The sequence below is a fragment of the Mugil cephalus genome, chromosome 12 (assembly GCF_022458985.1).
Source record: "Mugil cephalus isolate CIBA_MC_2020 chromosome 12, CIBA_Mcephalus_1.1, whole genome shotgun sequence".
Lineage (NCBI taxonomy): Eukaryota > Metazoa > Chordata > Actinopteri > Mugiliformes > Mugilidae > Mugil > Mugil cephalus.
The window spans coordinates 15,834,154-15,861,520 of NC_061781.1; the positions used below are offsets into that span (position 1 = coordinate 15,834,154).

The window sequence follows — 27,367 nt, forward strand, 5'->3', positions numbered from 1 at the left end:
TGTCGTCATGTGATTTATTAGGGCTGGTCAAAGAAAAGTTAAACGTGAAATCTGTGATGAAGATCCGTTATAAAAACGAGGAGATGAGTTGTCCCGTAACAGCAAAGTGTACCAGAACATTCACAGACAATAAATACTTGGATTCAATTCAAATTATACGTTCATAAGTGAAGCTGACCGTATGTATTGTTACTGTAAGTGCCTTTTCTGTGGAATGCAATAACAAGTAAACGTTTGTATCTCCATAGACGTGGTTAAGGAATGCATTTTATAGTGTCAACCATGTCATCTCAAAGTGCTACGACTTTAAAACTTCTCTCAAAAACTCGCCTGAAATATACTTAAAACACTCTATGAAACATCTTTCCAGCATTTGGGACAAATAAACCTTTTAACTTGCACATAACATCACCAGGATATGAATGGAAAATATGTGTGTATTATGAAACGTAAAAAGAAAAAAAGAAGTTCATTTGAAATTCTGAAGCTATTTGAAAATATGAAATTGTAAGCAAAACCTTAAAATCACCCAGCAGAGTAATAAAAATAAATGTGCAAAGCAAAAGAAATACATTTACAAATGCCAGAAAAATAATGTCTTAAATAAATCCAATTAATTCCCTCTTCTTTAGTGGTGCACACCAAGGCCATTTCATCTCTTGTGATTACTTTTCTCCACCATCGTTAAGTGTGTGCTCATCACAGTTACAAAGGTGCAGGCGTCCGGGTCTCCTTTTGGATACAAAGAGAAAATCAAGCAAGACAGGTTTCGTCAGTTGTGGTAGTCTGTCCCCTCTAAGTGATCAGGAATGGGCAGTCCGCTGAGGATTGTTAAGCACCTATTCCACACGTTGAACACGGGGCACACGGGCTGAGCAAAGGCAATGTCAAACGTGTACAAGTGCTGAGAGCCAACGGCGTCGTAGAAAGACAGAGATCCGGAGTCGTAGTCCAGCAATACCCCGAGACGCCTCAGGTGGGGTGATGGCTCAATGGGTATCTCCTTACTGTTGTGACGCGCCGCCCAAGAGTTGTTGCAGCGAGACAGTACCCAGGAGGAGGAGTTCTTGCCAACCCACTCGTGCTTTGGTGCCGACTTGTAAGCAATGCCCACTGCAAACCTGCATTCCAAAAAAAAAAAAAGGATTGGTGATGATGGAATAAATACTGTCTTCAGACATGCTAGCAGCTCTAGTAGCTGTGTAACACAACAAGAAATCAGTAGTGGAGTGCAAATAAATGCAGAAAATGCAGAAAAACATCCTCTCCTTCTGTTCTTAGGTTATCATTATCCATGCATTAGAACAGAGATTTTCAACAGAGGGTCCATGAGGTACTGCAGGGGGGGTCGCAAAATCTTTGGTTGATCAGACATTTTTCATATGTTTTTTTTTTTAATTTCCCCCCACAATTTTCCCGCCAAAAATTAAATTTCTTTAATTTAACATTAACACAAATCCAACTGATTTTAGTAAAGGGATTAATGGAGGCATATATATATATTTATATTGCAGTTGCATGGCCACCCATCTGTTACGAATACTTGAACCTGTGTATTGTTTGAATAGCTTAATATTGAATGCAAAATGATGATAATGTATAATTATAAAAAGCACTAGGCCGTTTTTGATATAGAACACATGTGGTAGGATGGAGGATTTTCCTTGTTGCAGTTTTTATAGAAGAGCAAAAAATTATAATTTCTATCGTGGATAAATCAGTTGATTGTTTGATTTATAGAAGTATTGAAAGTAGTGACACTTGTCATCAGAAGCATCAAAATTGTTACCATTCTCCTCAGTCTTTTGACTGAAGGATCCACCTGTCAAAAGTTGTGCCTGAGGTGCCTCAAATTTGTCATTAAGGACTGTATAGAGTAGCAGCAGAAAATGTGAATAGCTATATTCCACTGCTGAAGCACTGCATGAATGTGCCACATTTCATGGAAATGGATCCAATACGTCTTGTGCATCAGGACTAAAGTGGTGAATCAGCCAACCATCCATCAGACCTGCAGTACAATGTCACACTGCTGACACCCCCTGAAAGTATGTAAATGTTTTTACCATGTGCTTCCTCCTATCAGAGCCTCCCAGTAATGGCGGCCGCTGTCGATGTAGACGTTTCCTGTGACGCCGTAACTGCTGTGACTGGAGAAGCGGTCCTGGCTGTGGCTCTTCTTGGACGACGTCTCGTCCCTCTCTACCGTCAGGTTGTCGTGGGACAACCTCAGCTTCCGGTGGGCGGACTTTGGATCGAGCTTGAATGGCTGACCTTCGAGTAAAAGCAAGAAGTGTGTAAGATGATACACCAGATTGATGGGAACTCCTTCCAAACAGAACACGACTTACTGTTGGTTTTGAGCTTCCCTGGTTCACTGCTGCGGCTTCCAGCCTGGTTTATGGCCTTGACTATGAAAATGTACTTGGTGCCGCACTGGAGTCCGTGCACAGTGTAGTGATTTTGCTTGATGTTTGGCACTATCATCCAGCTATCGGCAGAATTACACAAACCTGCAGCAACAACAGAAAGTCAGTGACAAGGAACAATTTACCATAAAGAATTAGATAAAGTGAAGGAGTGAGACGATGCGATGTGACTATGTCCAATGAGTCGGTCTATAGCTGCTAATTTTTGACTCATCAAATATTGCTGCATTACCACTCGAGCAAATGTGCTGCAGCTCTGAGGCAGATAAGAATAAATTGCTTAATCAAGCATGTTGTGACCGTATTAGGGCGATAAGCTCAAACAGCTTCTCATCTCGGCCCTGAGATAATATCGAGCTTATGATGACTTATTTTTTTTCTTATTTTTTCCCATCCCTTCTGAGGCACTGCAAAACTGACAGTGTGTTTTGGTAACATCTCATTACCCCTAAGAGCCAGGGCAAAGCTATCCTCTCTTGCCGCTGCAACACAGCATTAAGTTTGGATATTGTAGCGTAGCCTCCAAACAATCAGGTCCTTCACAGAAATCCCTTCCAAATCCCTCCATCAGTCCCTCGATCATTGTCATGTCCTTTATCCTAAGCCCTCTGCTGTGCTCCCACAAGAAAACCACACGTGGACTCACTGACGACGTTGGACTGGCTGGTGAAGATTGCGTACTGAAGTTCATATGAGACGACAGAGAATTCATCATCTGATGTCCAGTGAACTGTGATCGTGTCATATGAAGCCGTACATAGTTCCTCGCGGATTGCTGGTGGGTCCGGCGCTGCAAAGAGGAGGCGAAAGGAGGAGGAAAGCAATGAAAGTAGAGCACTTTTCATTATATATACAATAACATTGAAAAAATGAACAAACAAATAATAAAAAAAACGTGTGTGTGTGTGTGTGTGTTGTAGAAGCAAGTGGTGGATATATAGCACCGCCCGTTTGTGTTCTTCATTCTGACAAGTGTAATTAATCTTCGTTGGAGTTCCTCCAGCTACAGCCCCCATGCAGAGTTAAATTCTCCCTGCACAACAGGAGCTGAGCATAAACAATCAAACCTGTTTCATTCGGCAGGAAATAAAACCGCTGCTGCCTAAAATATGTGAGCTTTTGAGTTTCCTGCCACTCGTTAACAAGCACGTGAAATATAAACTCCCTGCCTCTTCTCAAGCCAAAGCCTTTAAGTGGTCGAAATCCATCAGTCGGGGGATGAGGTGTGGATCATTTTAAGTGCTTTTGTTGGAGAAAGGGACCCGGCAAATCACATAAAAATAAGGTCTGAAGATTTATTGAGTGAGCGACTACAATCTCATCAAGCACCATATACTGAACAAGCAATAGATCGTGGTAATTCACAGACAGACTTGATGCCGAATGATAAATTGCCGCGTGCTGACTCACCTGTTAGGTAATCCAAGCTTTCGAGCATTTTCTTCTCTCTTGAGAAGTCCAGTGCAAAAGTGTCAAAGTTGTCGTTCAGGTTGATTTCTGGTAACAGGATTTGTGAAGACGCTGTCGCCATAGACACTCTATGATAAAAATAAAAGATACATATTAGGAGATGATTTCATACGGCGCACTGTTTGATGTGAGGGTTGGCTTTCACTGCTTCCTCACCTGTCGCAGATACTTTTAGCCGTCTGGAGGAATCGAGCGTGGTCTGTCTCCTTGAGGGTTTGGTCGGCCTGAGTGATGAGGGAGGAGGACCTCTCGATGCACTGCTTGCAGCTGGCTATCTGCTGGGCTAGCTTCCTCATCCTCATAGACTGGGCAGAAAATTGGAAACGTGGATAGATGAATAGCTTCGAAAATAACCAACTGATTCATGACCTACAGCCTGCCGGGCGCTAGATTGAGTTTTACCTCACCAATTACAAAATCCTGCTGGAGCGAGATCTCATATACACCTTCGACAATCAGATTGTTCCTTCCCGTCACTCTCACAAGTCGGAGATGCAACCAGCTCTATAAGCTACGCATTCATGACAGGTGTGCTTATGAAACATCCCTCATTACACTGCCATAGTAACCAGACTCTCCGCCAGACCCCCCTCTGTGACTCGGTGGCGCAGCGGCACAAAAGCAACCTCGCGACCTGACATGAGGCACGGGGTGAGGAAGGAAAGAGCTCTCCTCTAGCGAAGGCCATCACGGGAAGCGGGGCTGATCTTATTCTGACACTGAGCATGGCACAGCATGCCAGCAGCTCTCTAAGGGCGCCTGACTGGGGGAAAGGAAGGGAAACTATTCACAAAGCATAACACATCACATTAAATGAATCTACACTGTGTCAGAGGTGCTCCAGAGAGGATTACTGATGCCAAAAAAAGAAACAAACTCGGATGAGTGTATCAGGAGTATGTAGAAACCAGAAGCATACCAATTGGTCTTTGTGTTTTTCCCATTTTAAACCAAACTATGACATTTCTTAACCCCCTGTACACTATATACTAATACTGTGTCTCCCTTGTGCCTCCAAAACAGCTAAAACTCATCAGAAAATGGACAATTGTGTTAGCTGGGGCCTTTGGGTCCTGTGGGTTGAAGGGAGGGGCCTCTGTGGATCATCCCACACATACTTGATCCGTTTGGGATTTAGTTCATTTGGAGGCCAGGTCAACACCTTGTGCTCATGTGTTTTTAGTTGCTCTTAAACCATTTTTTGTGTGTGTCAGGTTTCCTTCCCGAAATCTAACAAATATGACGTTGTGCCCTTTAAAGCCTGAACGTATTGATACGTTAAAGCATGCGGTATTTTAATTACCGTAACTCACAGTGGTTTGCTCTATTGACAAAATTCAAAGCGTGACTGAACACTGACAAGCTGTGCTTTTGTCTGGGTATAACTAATGTAATGGCTTTTTTTTCCCTAGAAAGCACAACTTCCCAGTGTTCAGGCACACTTTGAATTTTGGCCACCGTTGAGTTACGGTAGTTCAAGTACCACAACCTTTTTTTTATGCGCAGGTCTTAAAGGATTAAAGCAGCCGAACCATTTCTTTGTCTACACCTAGACAAACTTAAGTGACATTCAAAGGGCAAGGATGAATGACATGTATGGTGGTTCAGGTTGAAGGACTTATGTAAATGGTAAATCATAAATGGTATGCTTTTATATAACGCTTTTCTACCTACTCAAAGTGCTTTTACAGCTAACACAAGCACATGCACATTCACACACCAGTGCACTGCACTGGGAGAAACTGGGGGTTCGGTGTCTTGCTGAAGGACACTTCAGCATGGGGCACATCCTGGGGATCAAAGCGCTAACCCTCTGGTTCGTGGAAAACCCACGCTGCCTACCGAGCCACAGCCGCCCACGTCTGGTCACGGACGTGGTTTAAATTGATTGATTTCGCAGAAATATTTGCTGCAATCAGTAGCTTTAAAAACATGAACACTGGAATGACTGAAAGCTAATGAGACGTAAAGCAGGAAACAGCACACATGCCTCCAGGTAGGCGTACGCCGCGCTTTTGCTTTGGTTAGACATGGTAGACTGATATCGCTGGTAAACTGATATCAATGACCCAAACGAATATCACATGTAGCTAATATTAGTCACCATACAATGATACCAATGGTGCATTGACGTGATGAGGCAATAATTGGAAACATGAGTTCCAGAGTGGGAAAACGCACCCCCAAGTTGGAGAACATTTTTCTACATATGTTCTCGAGTTGTCGACATCATATGCGCTGAAGTACGGCCGACATACGTAACCCTAACCCAGACTTGGAAAATGTTGCACTTTTGTCACTTGCGAGCTGCATGCCCATTACTCACGAGCACCCAACACCATGCTTTTGACAAATTACAGATTATTTTATGATTACCATAAAATTAATCATAGCTGCCTACTGGAGACATTATGTTTCAACACTTTTCCCACACTGCGACTTAAAAGCACATGAGCGGCGCAAAGTCGGGAACTTCACAACTCTGGAAACGTGGGATCCACGTGAACGCACTACGGGATGGCTGCATCAAAGGCCCCCGAGAGTAAGCAAGGCGCATTTTATTGCTTGTGAATTCAGCTTCCCATATGTAAGAAGACAAATGTGCCTTTCAAACACTACATGCTCTCCCTTTGAACAAAAACATGTCGGAAGATGTGTATTTTTTTTACCCAACGACAGTGATTTGTTACTGCTCCGTTCCCATCGGAACAGGCACGTGTATGAGGACACAGGGGGCAAGGTTATCATCACAGACAAGGTGGCAAACAAACAAAACTATCCAGATGCAAAAGGTGATAAACAATACCTTTCCCTCCTTTATCTTGGTCGCTATGATTTGTCTCCGCTGCTGTATGATATTAATCAGCAGGTCGCACTCTTCAAGCAGTTTGTTTTCTTGCCGTGACGCGTTCACCTAGAAGGAACAGAAGCGCAGATAAGAAACGGAAAAGAAGTGGGTGTCTTTTTTTATTATTATTATTAATAATAATAATAATTTGCTTTGAGAAACTGTTGCTCTGCACTGGCAACCGTGTGAAACTGGAAGTCATTACTGTGAGCACAACCAACTGCACAATTAATGCAAGCACAGTCTGACAGAAAACTAGATCAGGGCATAATTCTGTCTTCTCATGCAGGACTGAGAAGCAATCAGCTGACCTTGTTCACAGTTTTTATCTCTCACACATTTGAAACCACAAGCAACGCATTAAAGAGAGCAAATTTACCAAAACAAGACGTTTCAAATCGGTGTGGAGCAAGTGTAATTGGATGTCTAGTGATGAGAAATAGTTGATATGATCCAGTACAACATTATCATTATAGGAGCTATGTTAAATAAATACTCCCCCTTATGTGTAAATAAATGAATGAACGAATGAGCCCGCTCTGAAAAGAATCCATTAGCCGGCAGAAACTATTGAACTACAGACTGATGAGCACTCAGTCTTGTTGACGTGATAAAACGCAGCCTTCAGATACAGCCATTCATCACGGTGTTAATAATTTAATGAGTTGTTGCCCATGAAATGCCACGGAGGCCGACGGAGGCCCCCACCCGAAGGGGAACAGATAAACAGCCTCACCTCCACGTGTTGGCAGGTTTGGATAAGTTTGCCCATCAGACTTTCCAACTCACTGGTCCTCTTGATTAGACTGCTGAGGTTAGAATCCAAGGCTTGCTGCAAAACAAGATTGAAAAGGAATATTTTATTACGCGTAGGTGAATGGGAACATAAGGAGCACGTCGGAGGCCGGGTGTGATGGGCACAGGAGAGGACGCACCCTGGGTGTCATGGATCCCATCGCACTTCCTGCTAAGGCCGCGAAGCTTAGAAGAGCATCTGCCAGTGATTTGGACAACTAAACCCTGGCTGTGTTAATCACTGACTCAGATCAAAGGCTTACGCTTTAAAATTAATCTCCAACCGCAATTGGGGAGTGTGATGATTGTGCCGGTACTTTTCACAATGTATTATTCTTATTAAGTATAAAAGAAAAATACGTAATTACATGACAGTCTTTTAGTGATGATTTGAATTAAAATAAAACCGAAAACAGATGTCGCGCAATTGACCAACAGGCAATTTAATGCGTTTTAAAGTATTAAGTGATGCTCTGAGAAATCCTCATTTTCAACTGAATCAGATGAAACAAAGCTAGTTTTAGTCTATTATTGAGCGACTTTAATAAATCATCTGAATTAATCTTTCATCTTCATGGTTAGAGTTACACGGTCTCTCTTTAAAATGCACAATGCTTGAAAATATGACATTTCAGAAAGAATATATATACTATAAAACTATACTATACTATAAAAAAAGACAAATGCCAAAACCAGAATTGGACATTTCCAGTTTTGAAAAAGAAAACAGAGACTATAGATAAGAGGAAAACAGGTGAGAGAAGCCTGCAAAGATCTTGAAGGGTGGAATCAAACAGTGGGGAGAACATTCTCATGTTAGATGTTTCACATTGTGATTTCATAAGGGCCCCCGCGTCACTGTGCACCAAAATAGCAGAGGCTTTATTTTACTGCTCTCATGAATATGATTTATTCATATGGAAAGGATTGTGATGAAAGCCATTTCGGATACTGTGCTGCAGGTACAGGTGAGGTGAGTTCAATAATTCAAAACTGGCGCATGAAACAAAACATATTAAAGAAACCGCTGCAGCCAAATGCATAGACTTTAAAGAATGTTTGGTTATAACACGTGTCACACCGACGAGGTCATAAAGAGCAAAACGGCGCGTTTTGGTTTGCAGTTTTCTTCATTGCACCTAAAATGCAGCTTCTCCTGCACCGTTACAATTCTTCACATGTTTAGACAGCTCTCTGTCTTTCCTAAAATCATTGAAACCTGATGAGAGGAAAGAACAGGGGCTTCCTCTTGTATGTGAATGCTTCTGGTCCCACACCTTTGCTTAGGCCAGTCTCTCTTCCTTCCTCTCAGGTCACTGTCAGGACTTGGACTTTTATCCTGTGTCAACATTCGAAATTTTATCCCCTGGCTGCCGCTCCATCCTGTGAGCGCCGCAGGTCCTATTACACATCTGAGATTTTTACTCGGTTGGAGGGCAGTAATGACTTTAAATGCACTGGAAGTGGATTGTGGATCATGTTGGATCGGTTAAGACTAATTACTTAGATTTTTACTGTATGTTGTCTTACAGTATAGCATACGTTTTTCATCTTTTCATCAGCAGATTCCAAACCAGTTTTATATATAAAAGCTTACATTTGAATCAGAGATTGCACCTAAATAACCATAGTATGTGTTTCATACTGTACGTCCTTCAGAAGATTTGTACAATGTGGACTACACAATGTTCAATAAAATGTGTAATGCAGTTGCATATATATATATATATATATTATTTTATGAATTCAATAACACACAAACGGCCTTCTGCTGCTAAAAAGGGGTTTGGCAACAAAGGATGTTGTGTGTGTGATGTGCACAAGGTCTTTTGACCTTCGAGTGAAATTGCAAGCGAAAATGGAGTGTTTTCAATTTAAAAAAAAACAACATATATATATATATACATATATCCTTATTGGAAACGTTAACTGACAGGCAGACCCTGCAGAATACATGCACAGGTCAAAGAGTCTTTGTTGCCTTTCAGACACACACGTATTGTGCTGCCGTCCTACACAATACGTCAGCGCAGTTAAAAGAGCTTCAAACTGTGAGTTATACCGGTATTTTACATCACTACTTTCTTTAGAGCATCACTGATATTAAATATGTCAGCCCAGTGGGTGAACGTTTTGCATCGCAGCCTCTTTTGAGAAAGGGCTCTGGCTCTTAATTTCATTCTTCTGACCTCGTAGCTGTGTCTACACGTGTCCTCCACATGTGTTTATGTGTTTAAATTTAAATTTATACAATATGGAATAAGTTCCAACTTGCGATCGCCCGTGAGTGGGGCAGTTTTGTCCGTTTGCGCATACCACTCAATGATCGACTGGCGAACAAATGACACAAACAAAAGAATATGTCATGGATAGAACATTGTAGACATGTAAACCCGAAACACATCCCGCATTTTAATGCCCAAATCAGGATAAAGAAATCACGCTGCGTCACACGCACACATATCCCCTGCGCGCCTTTACAGTGTCACACTATCCCTTTGTGTGAGGCTTTCTGAGAAATGCGAACGCTGTAAACATGTGCTTGAAAAAGCCAGCGACTATCAACAATCTCAGCTGCACGCCACCTGGGTCCTGTCCCGCATGCCATGAGGAAAAAAAAAAAAATCGTCTCTCTCTAAGATGGGAATTGCCGTTTCCTCTTTCACTTCTAACAATGGGTCTGGCCGCACGTACTCTAATACGAGGTCAACGAGGTACAAAACCAAATAAATACATGGATTAGGAGAATGGAGGCCACTTTATTCGCACACGAAGCAGGTAAACACTGAGCACGAGCACTCAGTTCACATTATTCAACACTAGATCATAAGTGTTAACAACCTCAAGTGATGAAGATGACTCTGTCTGCTTCAGTTCCCTCAAGGTTCTAATGTGTTAATTAATCTTGAGGATGTTGTCCTTATTAAAAGAGAAGTAACAATTTCAGAGCGCACATTAACTACTGTATATATATATATATACATATATATATACTGAACAGATTCCCACAGTAATAACCACCAAGGCCACAAACTTTTCTCATTACTCGAGTTGCAACTAATGTGTTTTGATTTAATTTCACTTATTTTGTGTTGGGAAAAGAGGGATATTCGGGTTCAGGGGGTCCATACAGTAAATCTGTATGTGTTTTCAAAAAATTAAAAAAAAAAAAAAAAAAGATGCTGATCACCTGGTCTGCCTCCTGGTGTGGATGATCACGCCCCACACAGAGAAAGCGGCCAGGAGATTTCTGCACAATGACAGCATGATCAAACAAAAGGAGAGAGGTTAAGACTGACCTACCTTTCCTAAAAAAAAAGAAAAAAAAAAGAAAGAAAGAAAAAAAACAGCTGCAAAAAGATTGTTTGCATCCAAATTCCACCGTGACCAAGCATTGTGAAAAGAAAGGAGTGGACACAAAAGGGGGTTTGTGAGTTGCTTGTGATACTTAAAACCGTCCTTTTGTGAGTCATGCATGAAAACTGCGAGTGTTTTGGACTAAAAAGGAGAATGTTCTTTTTTTTTTCATGCAGTTTATGCCATGCAGTTCTCTGGACAGACTGTAGGAGAACTGAAGAGATTTAGTCAGTTGAGTTTAAGATCTGAGACGAAGCGAAAACTGTACACGTTTGAGGGTCCTCACATAATGAACGGAATATAAAATCAACCTGTGATGTTACTGAAGCCGCGATTCGCACCTCCTCGTCTCAAAATGCCGACCTGCCGGGTCAAAACTTTCTTATCTCGGCTCATTCGGGTTTACAGTGAGAGGAAAGAAGAGCCGCCTTTTTATATGCTCCAGCTAACACCATCTTCTCATGTCTTATTGATGTCAACCCATCAGCTGAAAGTGAGCACACTTCCACTTAACCTAAAAGTGTGAAAGCAGTCTCTGGCCCCGGTGCCACTGCATTTAAGACGGGCCAAGTGAGAGACAGCTTCCCGCTTTCACACTGACACGTTATTGTAAAATCTAATAGAGTCAGAAGGAAGTGATTTTGTAGAGTTATTTATTGCGCACTGGCGATCATAGGAAGTGCCACTGTAGATTTGCTGAAAGATAGAACTTGCTTCACAATTGATTAACAGCGAAGAATGCAGATCTCCCTCACGCCGAATTAACGTACCAGGACTTGAAAGGAGAACCGCATATTCCTTCAATTAGCAGGCTGTTCACAAAGCAGCTTCTTACTGAGCATCTGTTTCATATAAATTACATTAAAAAGTAATTAAGATGTCTTACGATTTGCAGATGAGCTGTGATTTAACACGGCTAATAAACAAGCGGCGCAAAAGCTCATATATGATTATTACAAAACGTTATCTTTGTGCACCTTTCATACTGAGGTATGACTTCATTCAGTGGGGCTAACATTAGTGGGAGGGTTTCCTTACAAACACCAAAGCATTCCTCAAACTTGAAGCCTTTCCTTACCTTGAGTTTGTCAAATCGATCACTGAGGGCCGCCACTTGGTGATCTCGGTGACGTCCAACCAGCTTACATAACGCACAGATCAACTGTTCGTCTGTCACGCAGTACATGTTGATCTTCTCGTCCTCGTGCTCCAGGCACATGAGCCCTCGCAGATGGGAGTCCAGCAAGGGCTCGATCAGACGGTGGCCCGTGAAGGGCTTCTTGTTGGGATGGGTGGCCTTGAGGCACTCCTCGCAGTAGGAAACCTCGCACGTGACGCAGGTCTTCACGGCGTCCTGCGGAGGGTCCTGCTCGCAGAACTGACACTGCACCCTGTCACCGGGAGATGTCATGGCTTTGCTGTTGGGGGCGGCTCGCTCCCGCCGGGTCTCGTTAGGAGAGTTGGGTCCGCTCAGAGAGGCTTTCTGGTAGCGGTCGATGATGTTCTGCAGGGTCACGTTGCGTTTGAGTCCCTCTAGGCCTCTCTGGTTGAGGGTGATGACATAGCGACAGGTCGGGCACTGAAAGGCGCTGATGGACTGAATTGGCTCGCTGGGGGTGCAGTGGGAGACCAGTATTCTGTGGGCGCAGTTGAAACAAAGGCTGTGCGCGCAGGGCAAGAGCAGTGGGTCCTCAAAAAGCTCCAGACAGATTGGACAGGTCAGCTCAGACTCCAGTGTTTCCATCTTCAGGCAAAACAAAGAAGGATTGTCAGCGAAATCCAGGGAAGCCGATCAGCTATCTGTAAAGATGACACAGAAAACAACTCAGAAAACCTGACAGCACGGGGAAAAAAAAGCTAAACAGTGGGAGGCAGTAAACACTCCTTGAGAAAAGTATTTAATGAAATCACTTTGGTGTTTAGGAATTTGTAACAAGATTGTTCATTTTATTCTGGGAAAATAATTCATCAGGAAAACAATCGGTTGATGAATTGATAGAGGAACGCCAGTTAGAAGAAGCCCTCACATCCACATTTAGACATGAAGCATACAATATCGCTCCTACTTGGTATTAGTAGCCAAGTATTAGGACAATAAAATCAAAGCTGAGTTTCATGTGATTTACACTGCACGTTGAATATGAAAACATGGATACAAAAGCCGTGCGAAAATATGCAAAGGGATTATGTAAATAAAGCTAACTGAAGACAAGCTAGCAGGAGGACACACTGTCAAAAACATTTGCATACAATACATGTATCAAACTTCCATGGGGACTGTTTGGCTGAACTTTCAACTTAAAGAATGCAGCATATTTTGATTTGGCAAAGGAATAGTCTAGCCTGCCCGCATGTGCTCTTCTCTACACAGGAGTCCGCGGGGCCAGCAGGCCAGTGAGGACTGACAACTCAGCCAAGCAGAAGTCTATTGGCCTGCTTGCGGATGGCTGGGGCTCCACACCATCACAGACACTAAGCCTTTGTTCCAGACACCCCAGCTGCGAGCGGACACACTGTGCTCACAGCGTCTCTCTATGTGAACTCCCTACCTCCGCTCATTATGTGTGAAGAAGGCAAAAGCTCATTATGAGGACAGTAGCCACAAGTATCCTTTTGAAGTTGCGAGGATACAGCAATTACCTCTGAGCCACAGACCTGGGTTTGTTTCTTTCCATTCTACTCGAATCTTCACAGACACTCGGCTGTCCCGCTGTACTGTACAAGCAATTGTTGCACTTGTCTCTTGTGCCTGAGAATCATCTGTGGGCCTTTCTTTCTTCGCTGTTTTGTTCTTGACAGACAAACAGATAAAGGCAGGAGCCTAGAAACGGAGGATTAAAGACGACCCCTGTGTTATCCAAACCTAAAAATAAAACACCAAGTCTTTGGAACCAATTTTGTTTCATTGTTTCACTGTTAGGTAATTCAACAAGCGCTTTAAATATTCTTGATTATGTTTACCTTAAATAAGGCTGAACTCATCTGTCCATATTTAAGTGTCCTAAAAGTAAATGGAGCTTGGAAGAGCAATGAAACTGCCCAGTTTCTCCATTTGAGACACAAAACAGCATCACATCATTTTCAGTAAAACTACAAGCTGTGACACACTGCCTTTTTCAGGGCTCGTCAGACAGGTCAAGTTGGCAATGACCTAAATAGTGTACAAAACGAGCAAGGAGCTTTGTACGTTAAACACAAAGATGCTAATCCTCTGATGTCATTGCCTGTGGTATAAAATATCCCGAAGTTACAAAAAGCTTGTAAAACAAGACCACGGCAAAGAGCTCCTGCAAACTGCATTATAGCCTCGAGTACATTACGCACTCCTGAAACCTCTCCCATTCATACACAGTTTACTTTACCCACCGATGGATTTCGCCCCACTGTGCACTGCCGAGACATTTCTGCTGAAGGAAAACTTCTGATCTGAATCATGAAAATATGTTTATGACGGCAAATGCACCGGCCGCAAACTCCAGCGCGCTGCAGAGGTACGCATCCAGAAGTCTTCACGGCCCCAGGAATCCTGCAGCAGAGCTGTCATTAGGCGAGAGATTGAGCAAGAGGTAGCAAGCACAACAGGAAAAGTTGCCCGACAATTCCAGGAAAGCCAGCTCCACCTACAGCTGGAGCTCTGGCCAGTACTGGAAGAAGAGAGAGAGAGAGAGAGAGAGAGAGACAGGGGGAGAGAGCTAGAGAGAGAGAGGCAGGGAGAGGAAGAGGGAGAGACTAAATCGGCAAACAAGCGGAGGCACAGGATCACGCCTCACAGGCAGGTCAGTGTCCTCTCAGCCCTGCCCATTCAGAAATTCAAAGCATTAGGATCAGTTTCAGCTTTCCTTGTGTGACTGTCTCTTTGCTTCAAGTGGCACAATGCTTCGGAACTTTTCTTGGCAACGCCACCGGGGATTCAAAGAGAAAGGCCGAAGACACAAAACACACACGAGAAGGAGCCTGAGAGGCAGCAGGGCTCATCTGTAATGTGGGCCAGAGGTCTGTGATTCCCCCCGCATCCGACAAACAAGGTGATGTGGAATCAGCGCATTACATAACGGTCTCTGGGGCTTACAGAACAATTCAGCGTGGCTTTAAACTAGCTGCGGAGCGACTCCGCAGAAATCCCTCAGTGCGAACTGAAGGACAGTAAACATCTGCGCAAAGCCTAAAAAATGAAGACAGATACTACATCAACATCGTCCGCCACATCCGAGCCCGTCCCAGCTGGAGTGGGGGAATCACCGAGGTACCATCTGCCTAGCATGTGCCTCTATTTCCAGACACACCCCTGCTGCGCTCCGTTTCAATTCTCCTGTCATTCACAGGAGTCCCCAGAGTGACTGTCCTCATTGAGAGTCACTGCAAATATTAAATATGTGCTAAAGTTCAGACAAAGCCGTGAATGCGAGCCGCACTGCTTCGAGCGTACACAAGGGAATATGACAGGCATTCCTGTACGGTCTCCAAATGGGAAGGAATTCAGTAACGAGAGATCTGTCTGAGAGCTGATCAGCCTGAATAGGGAGACCAGCCGAATAGATTCTCCAGCTCCACTGCTCACTTTTGTCTGTCACATTTAAACACAAATTATTCACATAGAAAAAGGTGAACGATTGTGACTTGCGCACTTGCAATGCAAGTTTGCAGTGCAGACGGGGAAGAGGAAGAGAAGCGCTGTCCTCACTGGGTGGTAAATAGTGTCTATCTAAGCAATGGTTACATTAAGGGAGTTGGAATTCTGTGCACATAAAGTTTGTTTACCTTTCGGGACAGACAGCCACACAGGCAGCATCCAAACCAATTAGGCCGCGCATCAGTAACGATGTAATGACACGCTACAATATGTAACCAGTGATGATCACAAATTATTAAATGCAATATTATGATTTAAAACCAAACACCAAAACACAATATAGTATCGTATCATGAAATGAATATCGTGCCGATGCAACAGTCATCTTTGTGTGAAAACTGACACCATTTAAGAGCCCAGCTTACATTTGCACATGATCGCAGTTTGCAGCCCAGATGTTGCACAGCAGATACAAAAACGACAAAGAAACTTTCATATTCTTAAGGCTGAGTATTAGCAGATAGACAAGAGCGTGACAAATGCACTTCACTGTGTGTCAGATGGCGAACTTGAGTACGACCGGTAAGTTAACATTTGTAGCTTTACTTTAATAGGAAGTAATGGGCCGATTAGAAATGGAACAATTACAACGTCTCATATATGAAGACAATTTCCTGCTCAAGCACTTTGTAATCCTTTAGGTTATGGTCTTTTATCGCCCTTAATGATAGCTACCAACCACGTATTCTGCGAGACTGCGAGAGTGTGATTGCTCTTTGTCTTCTATCCTGGGGCAGACACCTAACATATTTATCTGTAATCCTGTCTTCGCAGCGTAGCTGTGACCAATGTGTGGCCTGTTGCTGCTCCCTAATGCAGCCAGCTCAGCAGCAGCCCACTAAGACCTAATGTGATTTACAGCTGTAGCAGCACAAGCCAGCTGATTAGACTGACAAATCTACCTGATCTGCAGCTGCACACATTACTGAGATTAGCTTAATGGAGCCTGGCCCTGACCAGCAACCACTGATACTGTTATTTAAATCATCACAGCAGACAAGTCAATTACTAACCTAAACGTTTAGGCTACTGAATTTAAAGTGCATCTGTCAAACAAATTGTATGGAAAAGAATAACAGCGCCATAAGTTTTGGCTGTTGTAATGGAAGCCTTGGCTTCAGCCTCTTTCCAGGGTGTAGAGGTGGTTGTAAAATGAGATTCAGTTCTAAAAACCTGTAATGCAGCCACATAATGTCAGTAATGAGTTTCTTACAGACTTCGAAATGGGAGAGGTCGACAAGAGGTCAGTTTAACGAGTTCATTTGTTCCTGTTTTCCTTCTCTGTGCATACTGCTTTGCTCTCTGCGCTGCACAGGTCATCCTGGTCAGCATCAGAAGTTGCACCAAACTCCCATTTCCTCCCTGCGGCTTGGCAGGTGCCATCAGAGGGAAAACACCGTATCCTCTCCACAACCACAGGAACTTCACAGAATGTGACTTTCCAAGCATGCGGCCTTAGCCTGTTACTCCCGAGGTCCGGGCAGAAGGAAAGAAGGAAAAAAAAATAATGCCTCACCGAGCTCAAAATGATCAAAGAATGCAGAATATCTCAATGCTGAAACCTTTTATCCGCCGTGCTTCATGTGGGAATAAGAATTTGCAGACGTCATTCAACAAGAATGAGGTTTTGACCGTTGTGGAAAACACTCGCAGAGCGACACCTTGTGGCTGACTAGTGAAATGCATCGATCAGTCTTGACTCGGATGACATGTCAAAATCACGTGGCGACGTTCTGCAATCAACAAAATAACTCCAGTTCAAACTATTATGCAAATTTAACTTAGTTAATCGCATTGTTTTTGCTCTCTTCACAGTCTGGCCCCCGATAAATCCAACCTAATCTCCACTTCACTTTTAATTACATGCTATAAATGCCTCCACATGTGTTGCCATGGTGACGGTCTTACATCTATTTGTCACACAAGTGATCAGCACTAGCGGTGCTCGTGTGGGAGGTTGTCAACCATTACTCCTCACAAGAACAAGATAAGTTACTAATTAATGGAGGGCAACCACAGACCCCAGTGCAATGTCCCAGTTTTACTCTTCATTAGCTCCAGCATGCCTACACATATTGTCACAGACTGCAACTGCACTGTCAGAACGTATACGGATGTTACGGGGGAGAAATCTTATCAGTGCAATAAATGGCATTTTGTAGGTCACGAGGCTGACAGATTATGGATGAAAGGGTGGTTTTATCTCCCTCAGTGATGCAGTGGATCTTTAAGTTTAAGTACAAACGCACTTTTATTAAGACCAAGAAAGGATGTCAGTAAAGGGAAAAAGTGGCCCATACCATAACTGCACCTTCAGGGATAATGTTTCAAGGTGTGTTACAGTGGTTTCTCCAGCAAATTATAGCAAAAACTACATGTTAGACAGTTTGAAAATGCTACAAAGCAAATAGGTGTTTCGACACTGGAAATCTGTTCAGTCTGCTCCCACTCCCTTTAACGTTTTTTTAATTCTAAAATCCCCCTCGTTACTTTCACTTAGTCACCCCATGGAGTATTATCCACAGTTCAGAGCGTGAAAGAATCTGAGAGCACAGCAACTTCGGCACTTGAACACATCCGTGCCCCGGAGGCTTGGAAACATATGATGACTAACTGTTTTGGGAGAAAAACACAGAGGCGCAGTAACATGCCGTTCAGACCGAGTTGAGAATGACCCTGCGACTTACCTGCCACATGTTTACAGCCATGAAAAGGGGAGCAGGAGAAGGAAAGTGCCACCTTTAAAGCTATTCACAGCTGATACACAGGCTCTGCAAGTCTGATCCACTGCAGTGCTCTGAACTTTAAGCAAAGTGACTCGTCTCTTCTGCTCTCTGTGAGTTCCTGACCCTCTAAGCCTACTGAAAAGCAGCAGGAGGATCTAAACTTACCACCCTTTTCCTTCTCCTCTCAACTGAGAACTCCTACCTATCCCATCGAGACGCAGTGGGCTGCAAATTGTTGCATTAGCCAATCGTGTGAAAGGGGCAGGACTTTTGCTGGTTTGGTCTATCTCTGCGGGCTATCGGAGAGTGGCGTGTTGCCATAACTCTTGACAAAGCTTTGTTGTCCTCAACAAATAAAAGTCTTCCAGATAGCTGTGTGCGACGTTCAAAGCCTTGATAACATGCCTGTTTTTTTCTCCAATAATTAATGATGGCTTTTAAAAGTAACCATATTCAGGCAAAGTTTGAACTTCTTTTTAGTTCTCCTCTGAAACTTAGTACGCGTTATTGATGTTGGAAATTTGTTTCATGCTTAAGGCGAGATTCGATACGGCCTAATGAAACAGTGCAAAAGCAAATACGGAAATCAATTATGATAATACTCTCACGAAAATACAAGAGCGCCGCTTTGTCAGTGGCTTAGTGGAAACTCATCATAGTTAAATTGAGCCATATTAACGGAGCCCCAACAGATAACGCCGCGCAGCGCTGTTGGCGAGTGACATGCTCAATATCGCAGCTGCCGATCAGGGCAGTTGGACCAGACAGGTAACCCGTGCTAGTTTTTATCAGACCGTGTAGCAGGCTCTCAAAACAATCACACCCTGTTATTCTTAATGTGGACACACTCCCTGAAATTTTCAGCACACAGGAATGCACTGCGGCTGCGACAGATGACTTAGATAGTGTTGAAAGTTGTTGGCATCTGTTCACCAGTCTTGCGTGGAAAACGCTCCCAACACAAACATGTGTTGTCTAACGCGACTGGCATCAAAGTGGATCACATCACGTTTTGATCAGTTTCTGCGCTCTGGGTCCGGAGCTCACTGTTTAACTGAGGTAAACAGCTAGGTGCCGTGAACATGGGATGACCATGTCGGCAACACCAGGTCAGAGTCTTTTGGGGTGGTCCTTCTCTCTCAAAGCAAATCTTCATAGTATGGAGAAAAACCACAGCGCATTAGGCACGGATTGATTTGGACTAGCAGTAAGCCATGTGTTTCAGTTTATAAAAGAATGAAAAGAAATGCGAAAGAAAGTACAAGAACTTAGATTTTAAGGCAAGTTAAGCCAAATAATGACTCGAAAAGTAACCTAAACACATTAACATCTTAGCGATTGCAGGAGAACTGATGCAAAGCCAATGGCTGGGTCAGCGTAATGTGCAGTGTGGCAACGCACGCAATGAAGCGTGAAAACATTTTAATTGAGCTGCAGAGATATTTTGGTGGAAGGAAAACAGACCATAACTAACCATAACATCACCACTGTTATTTGTTTATATTGAGGCCGACAGTTTCCTGCGAATCAAGCAGCAGAATACTGTGAAGCATGTCACATTTAGGGCAACTAAACTCCCTCAAAGCCAAACTTAAAAGTCTTAAGGAGACTCAGAGGGGACTTTTTAAGTGTAATATACAGATCATGCCTTACCTCTGTTAGTCAGCCAGACAGTCCGCAGTCAGGTTGACAGATGAATGCAGAAATAAAGCCCAGGAAGAGATTTTTCTGAGAGCACTGGCTTTCCTCAGAAGCCTCCCTTTAGCTCCTTCTTTCTGTCTGGGTTCTGCTGCTTCATCTGTCTCACCGCTATCTCTGAAAATTCTCCTCACACAGCCCCTACTTCTCTAATCCTTTCTAAAGGAAGCCGAAACTGCTCCAAATGGTTCAACCAGGCGCCGACTTCTCAGGCTTTTTCCCTCTTTGTATTATTTTGTTGGCTGGGATCATTAACTTAGTCCCATGAGAACATAAGGAGGTAAATAACCCCCCTTCCTTGATGTGGGAGGCTGTCAATCACGTGTGATGATGAGGTGTGGAGGGGGTGCTTTCAGCCACCAAGGAAGCACTCCTGATTGGTCACCAGGGAACAGAGGTGCCCTGCATGACAAATGGGAGCTCTGGGATAGATGGAATTGTGGAGATGCTCAGCTCGGGTTGCACGCACATTTATAATAGACTTTTAGGCATTTACATGTCATTTCAAAGACCACAAAGGCATGGAAATGAGTGAGTTATCACAAATGACAAATTTCTTTTTCATGCGGCTGAATACAACAAAATGTAATTTATTTTGTGCATGATGAACAAGGTAAACGTTGGAGGCGGAATGAATAATCGCAGGATCTTTAAATGACTCTTTGGTACAGTCTGGACACTTAGTGGGGGGACTTCGAGTTAAGCACAATGCCTCCGTTGCCATGGCAGTGTGGCAAGAGCAACGATGCATCTTGGCACTCCAGCCAAATGCCACTCTAATCTTTTCACTGGCAAGCCTTCAGCTCTCTCTTCACAGCTTGTTTGTTTCTCAGTCAAGCCTACGGCTGTCTGTCACTGTCCAGTTCCTTCCAACAGCCCATGCCAATCGAAGGTCTGCTGAGTTTTGTAAGGAGAACAGATCTGCAAAGACACTCTTCGCGAGACAACAACGGCTGAAAGAGGTCACTCTCTCAGCCCCGCGACCGCGACTAAACTCTCGAAGCAATGAGAAACAAAGAGCGAATCAAGCATGACTTCCAGTGCGACTCCCATGCTCGGCTCATTCTGGACACATTACCAACACACTAATGGATTTGTAAAGAGCACAAATCAATTTTCCATGCAAAACATCTCAGTCTCACACCGAGATTCATTTCACTGCAATAAATAGGCACAAACTGCATTTACACTGCTTTTACAGTCACTTTAACATTTGAGGTCAGTGCTTCTCAAAGGTGAAAATGGCCAGGGTCAATCCAAAGTCACGCCCCTTTCTGAACTGTAATAAACATTAAGTGGAAAAATGTCTGTTACTGTTTTAAGCATTCCATAAAAGACAACTTGTCTGGCCTGCGGTTGTAGCAAGTGTCTCCGCCTCACCCACTGGAAAACCCAACCTGACCCACAATCCTAACTGAGACACGAAGTTTCTCTGGCTTTCAGTCCGGAAAATTGATCAAAAAATGTTTATTTTTGTGTATTTCTGTTACTTAGTAGCTTAACGTTCCATTCGAAACGAATATGAATTACCGTTTAAATCCAACTATGTCAAGATGTATCAAATTTGACAAAGCAGAAACAGTTCCAAACTGATAAAATGGGCCTCCAGATGTTGCTGAGCTAACAAAAACCATTATGCGTTTTTTTTTTTTTTTTGCATTTGCGTAAGTGGCAATCAAGATGCTGGTGTAATCCTCCTAAAATTACTCCCAGAAAATATGCTGCATTATTCTGTACATATATTCCCTTATCAATAAATAACAGCACTGGCGGAATAATTATTCAAAACAAATGAATATTCATCCCCACTAAATAAGGCCATTTGCTGCCCGAGGCCGTCCTCCTTGTGACGGTTGGCACATCAAGCTGTATTAACAGGAAAAAAAGACCTGAAAATGGCCAGAAACGCCCCTTCTGAAACAGCAGATAAGAAAATAAGCTGTGAAATTGAATGTTGCATAAACTTTGATGGTTGAGAAAAAAAAAACAGGATTGGGTTTCCTTAAAGGATCATGCAAGCAGGCATTTGTAAACTGCAGCCTCATCATGATGTTACATGGTAATGCGTCACCTTGGTGTGCGGCCAAGTGCAAATTAGTTTCACAGTGAACAAAGAAATACTGAAATATGCATGCAATCCTAGGTGTGCACGTACACAAAGGAGAACATAAGGTGTTCAGTGGAGAGCCACATGACTATTTGATCAGCAGTAGGACAAGCTGCACGTGGTCACGATAACCTCGCGACAACCAGAACTGCCTACTAAGAGCAAAAGAAAACGTAGCAGTGAATCTGACTTACATGCTGTAGTCCAAAGTGATCTTCTGAAACGCGGCACTCACGAACGGCACAGCGCTCTGCTTGAGTAGCACATGGATGACGGCTTAAACAAAACATACAGAAGCATCCTAACGGGTCCCTTTGCACACTCCCTCATTCATTACCAAAGCTCTCCACCCTACTCCAACCCCAGCAGTATGTTCATGCGAGCGTAAAACGTGCCCAGGAAGCGTCACTTCCACTGGGCCATTCCATGGATACTGTCTCCATTAATGCTTGGGCCCATCAGCCCCCTCCCCTCCTTACCCCTTCTGGGGTTGAGCTCGTGCCCCTCGTTCCCCACCCTCTCAGCAATAAGACAAAGAGGTAACAAATGGAGAGACAAAGGGGGAGCTGGGGGGGTGAAGGGGGTTGCACAAACCTTGGGGACCACGATTTGATGAGTTTCTAACCACACGGCCAGCCCTTGAACAGATGGGATCAGTCTCCAGGGCCAGGCTGCATCGTTGCATTTAATACGCAGCTCCATACATCCTAACAATAAATGTTGTGTTCTTCTGCCCGCTAAACGGCGCTTATCAGATCAATGAGCGCACACAAAGGCAGCGCAGGACAAAATATCCACGCTGTTATCCATTAGGCCCTCAGAAACGAGAGCACTTATAGTCTGAACGTACATGCCTAATTGAGTTAGCACGTGCTTTCCGAGCGCAAACACTGATCTGAGCTGCAATAATTATTTTCTTAACCAGAACAATCCGAAAACACTCCTCATTTTTACCAGTAAAGAATAAGATGAAAGCACGGCCTGCCCCGACAGTGGCCGAGGTTCAAGATTTTAATTGCTTTCATCCCCAAGGGATGCCGCCCACAACTAAGCAACACACAATAAACCCGGACGTCAACCAAACGAATGCACACACGCTAACGCCGAGCCAATTAGCTGTTAGTGCAATTCATCTTCGACTTTCCACGAAGTTTCAGAATTGAGGTAGCGTGTCAAAGGCACTCCTCGTCCTTTTAATGGCGCGTCGTATGTGAATTCAGTGCACAGGCATTCAGTGGGCTTTATGATTAGCTGGCAGTACATACTGTTGTGAGCAGTGGCCTGGAATTGATTCTCTTCTTCTGAGGTCACTGCAGCTTTATTGGCGCCGGGTTCACGGGTTTGCCAACAGCAGGATCAATTGTCACCCTTGTTCACCCCGCTAATATGGTGCATCAAACACTTCAGTGTCACATGCAGTGACCTTAAATGGTGTGACAGAACTTAGTGTAAAATTATGGATGCAAACCAAACAGGCACATGTTGAGAGCTGAGGGGTTCTAGAGGTGCATTGCCTTATAGCAGGGGTGGAGCCTCTGTGGATCAGGCTTGTTCCGGTGCATCCCACAGATAATTGATCAGTTTGGGATTTGGTGGATTTTTTTTAAGCTACCTTGTGCTGTTTTTCATGTTTTTTGAGTCAATAAAATCAGGGCTCTTCAACGTTTTTCAGGCCAAGGACCCCCAAACTGGTGGAGAGATTAAGTAGGGACCTGTGATATGGCCTTGGCCTAGTACTATTTATAAATATATATTATTATCATATTGCATTCAGTACCTTATCCCTTCGATAAAATGTATTGAATGCATGTTAATGTGTATGTAAAGAAAATTTGTGGGCAAAAAAAAAAAAAATATATATATATATATAAAAAACGTCTAATCAACCAAAGGTTTTGCAACCCCCCTGCAGTGCTTCTGCCGACCCCCCATTGAAGACTTATGCGTTACAGACACTAATGTTTAAATTGTCATATTCTTCTTCGGCACATATAAAAGTCGTGTAATAGTTTCTTACATTCTTTCACACAGTGGTTAATGTATAATACAAGAATCATGACGGAACATCAAAAGGAAAAGAGAGGGTCAAAGGACACATTCATATATCATTTACCAAGAAAGCAGTTACACTTTGAGGGTGAGAGACGCACAATGAAATACTGTTCTTTGCTGAGAGGAATCAGCGAAGCAGTTTTGGAAAAGTAAGGTCATCCGTTATGTTTAGTCCACGCCGCACAGCCTCATCGCCTGAAAGTCTTGGCTTTTATTTTTTCCCGAACAAGAAGAAAAAGAAAAAAAAAAAAAAGGATCTTTTGAAAGGGTGCGGTGAGCGCCTGCTACATTCTTTGCTGCTTGGAGAAGTCTGTAATTGGTTCCAGCTTTTGAAGAATCTGCTGCAGAAAACTAGTGTCACGTCTTTATCTTGACTTTAACAGACAACACTGGACTTATCGGAGATGGTGCTAGTGAAGAACTCCAGCGATCTTACCTCTGGTGACTCCACCCAGCCCCCAAATGCGGTCTTGTTTTACGAGCAGAAGCAGCAGCAGTAGCAGTTAAACAGTGGTACCTATCTAACACGGGCAGGTATAAAAGTCAACAGTTTTGTTCCTCCGTTCTCAGAGAGAATGAGTCACTATCCCTCTAACCTCAAACCTCCTACACCAAAATTCGCTGGAGGAGATATGAACATCTGTTGTTATGCGTCGTGTTCATGTGTCCAAGGAGACTGTTGGAGCCAAAGGCACAAGCCCAGCTGTTGGGATCTGGGTCGGCTGCATCTGGGCTGGGGGATGTTTTCAAAACACTATCTTTTCGAGCTGAGCCGTTTTCTGCGCCGTTGTCACTGCCGCAGTTAGCACTACCAGTCCTGGCGCTAATGTTTATAACACGGAGGCATGAGGGGCCTGTCACTGCCGCGTTACAGACACCCTGGATGTTAAAAGCTCGTCAGAACGATTGGTTTGCAGCTTTCGCTGTGAATGTTGGCTCCGAGTGCAAAATGCAAACTGTCCTCACTTACACTCCATCTGCAGTGCATGTCAACAACAGCATTCCTCCAAGACAATGAAGGTCTCATTTCTCAATCTTGGCGTGTGAGACAAACTCTTTGGTGTTTAAAATGGATGAAACCTTTGCAGAAGTATCACTGATAAAAATAATATTGAGAGTGTGAGCGCACACACACACAGGCTTTGTTTAGGTGTCTTTGTCAGCATATCCATTGAGACTGTGTGCTCCCCGGCTCCTTATCTTCAGCTAATTCTAACCCCAGAACCTAAAACCGAGTCTTAACCTCAAACAACCTTTTAATGTGATGTAAAAAAAATTAGGACAAAACGACAGAGCTCTGGTCGTCTAAAGCCCAAGCTGGTCCTCTTAAAGATATCTAAACAACAAACCCCCATTCCCCAACAAGACCCCATGTCCGTGGACAGTTATTAGCTCCGACACTGAGAGTGACCCAGCATCAGCTCCAGGCCCAGATAACTCACAGCTGCGGATGGAGCTGGCGCTGTAGATGTAATAGACACAGTTTTGTTTATCACTTGGAGTGAAGCCTGAAGAATTAAACCTTTGTAATGAGAGCGAGAGTGAGATTTAAATTACACAGCCATAGCGCGCCGTCTTCTTTCGGTGGTTTACAGTACGAAAAGGGACGACTGAATGAATATTAGTCAGTGTTAAGACAGAATAGTCTCTACAAACTAAAGCAGCACATTCTGATGCCTGCGTGGAGGAAAGCACTGAAAACCTAAATGAATTTACCAGAGTTCCCTCTCCACAGTTATTTGGCACAATTACGCATTCTGTTCTCTCTTAGAACAACATGTCATTGCTTCAGTTCCCACCAAAACAACAGTTTGGAGGAGAGCAACGGGCCTCATTGAAATTCATAAGCTTGCACAAATACACGAAACTGAAAATCTTGGACACCAAAAGCATGACAACAAATTCCTCCCGGAGATCAGGAAATCTTACTTTCTCTCTTTTTTTTTTTTTTTTTTTTTTTTACGAGTTCAATTGTTTGCCAGATTTGTTTTATGAGGAAGCTGATACATCAGCGCCGCGCTCAGCTGTCAGCAGATGTGATGCGTGTGCAAACAAGAGAGAACTGGTTATTAAGTCAACATGTCTGACTCTCTGAATTAACTGTCATGCTGAGAAACACACACACACGCACGCACACACACACAGAACCAGCACTCCTTTAAAATGCAGAGAAAGTGTGGCGCTTCATTTGTCCAATCCAGCTTGTGCACTCCTGGGCATCCATGCGTGTGCGGGTTTAATATTTTCCCGACTGTGCGTGCTGCATCGTGTGAATTAGACAATATGACACATAATAGGCTGCGATTGATGTGTAATATTATAAAATGATCACAATACATTTGATTTGAGATTTAAACTTTACCGGAAACCTCGTGAGAAATGATTTAGGGCCTGCGGTCACCTTTTCTTTCTCGGCACTGCGAATAAGTCAGCTGAGTTTGAGCTGATTTCCACTTTATACAAGAGAAACAAAAAATTAAGATTTGCCACTAATTAAATTCCCTTTACTTAAAGCCACTAAATATTCCTTTATCAGATCTTACCTTCTTCCCCATGGCTGCGGCGGTGTGTGTCTCTCCCTGGCGAATAAATACCAGTCTAAAACTGAGTATTACTGCTAGGCAGCTGCTGCTTCCCCTGAGGTTAAACAGACAGGAGACAGGAGGCTGAAGGTGTTCTGTCTGCATGTACACTCCCCTTCTCTGGGGTGTGTGCCCACACATACCTCTCTGACACACACTCTGCTTCTCATCTGCTTTACAGGTTGACACAGGAGCAGGGGAACCTCCTGAGAAGAATACTTAACCCTTTGATGAGCTGGTGAGGAGTCGAAGGAGGAAGACGCTCGTTATCTCCGAGCAGCATTTTGGGGCAGACGCGGTTAATGAACACCACTCTGAGTTGTACGAGGCAAAACAGAGCAGATGGATTAAAAAAAAAAAAAAAGAAAGAAAAAAAAAGTGACTCTGAGGTGGGACTTGATATATTGTGAGTCAGCATCAGATAAAACTGATAAAGGGCTTTTCTTTATCTCTGCGGAAATAAGGCTCAAGATCAAGGCTTCACAGCGGCCAGCAGGCAGGAACAAGAAAGAAATACTGCTATTAAGCAAGAGAGAATTAGTTTTCTCCGCCCTAATGACAATTGGTCCTGTGAGATAGATGAGTCAGTCTGAAAACACAATTCCACACTTGCCATAATGAGGTCATATTTAAGGAATTGGGTGTACGTCCCTTAAATGTGAAAGAAAAAAGA

The 27,367-nt window shown here is 43.5% G+C and overlaps 1 protein-coding gene across 6 annotated transcripts; it reads right to left on the reverse strand.

Moving 5' to 3' along the window:
• On the reverse strand, positions 1-27,367 carry mid1 (midline 1). 6 transcript variants are annotated; one of them, XM_047601932.1, is made up of 11 exons: positions 26,656-27,367; positions 11,978-12,699; positions 10,733-10,792; positions 7,484-7,579; positions 6,706-6,813; positions 4,056-4,204; positions 3,840-3,967; positions 3,076-3,219; positions 2,352-2,513; positions 2,067-2,274; positions 1-1,121 (listed from the first exon to the last, which is right to left on the reverse strand). In XM_047601932.1, the coding sequence occupies exons 2-11, from the start codon at positions 12,641-12,643 to the stop codon at positions 773-775; spliced, it is 2,070 nt and encodes a 689-aa protein (XP_047457888.1). In that variant the 5' UTR covers positions 12,644-12,699; positions 26,656-27,367; the 3' UTR covers positions 1-772. The 6 variants fall into 6 exon arrangements, with proteins under 6 accessions (XP_047457888.1, XP_047457886.1, XP_047457889.1 ...); XM_047601930.1 differs by lacking the exon at positions 26,656-27,367 and adding an exon at positions 22,255-22,418; XM_047601933.1 differs by lacking the exon at positions 26,656-27,367 and adding an exon at positions 19,909-20,177.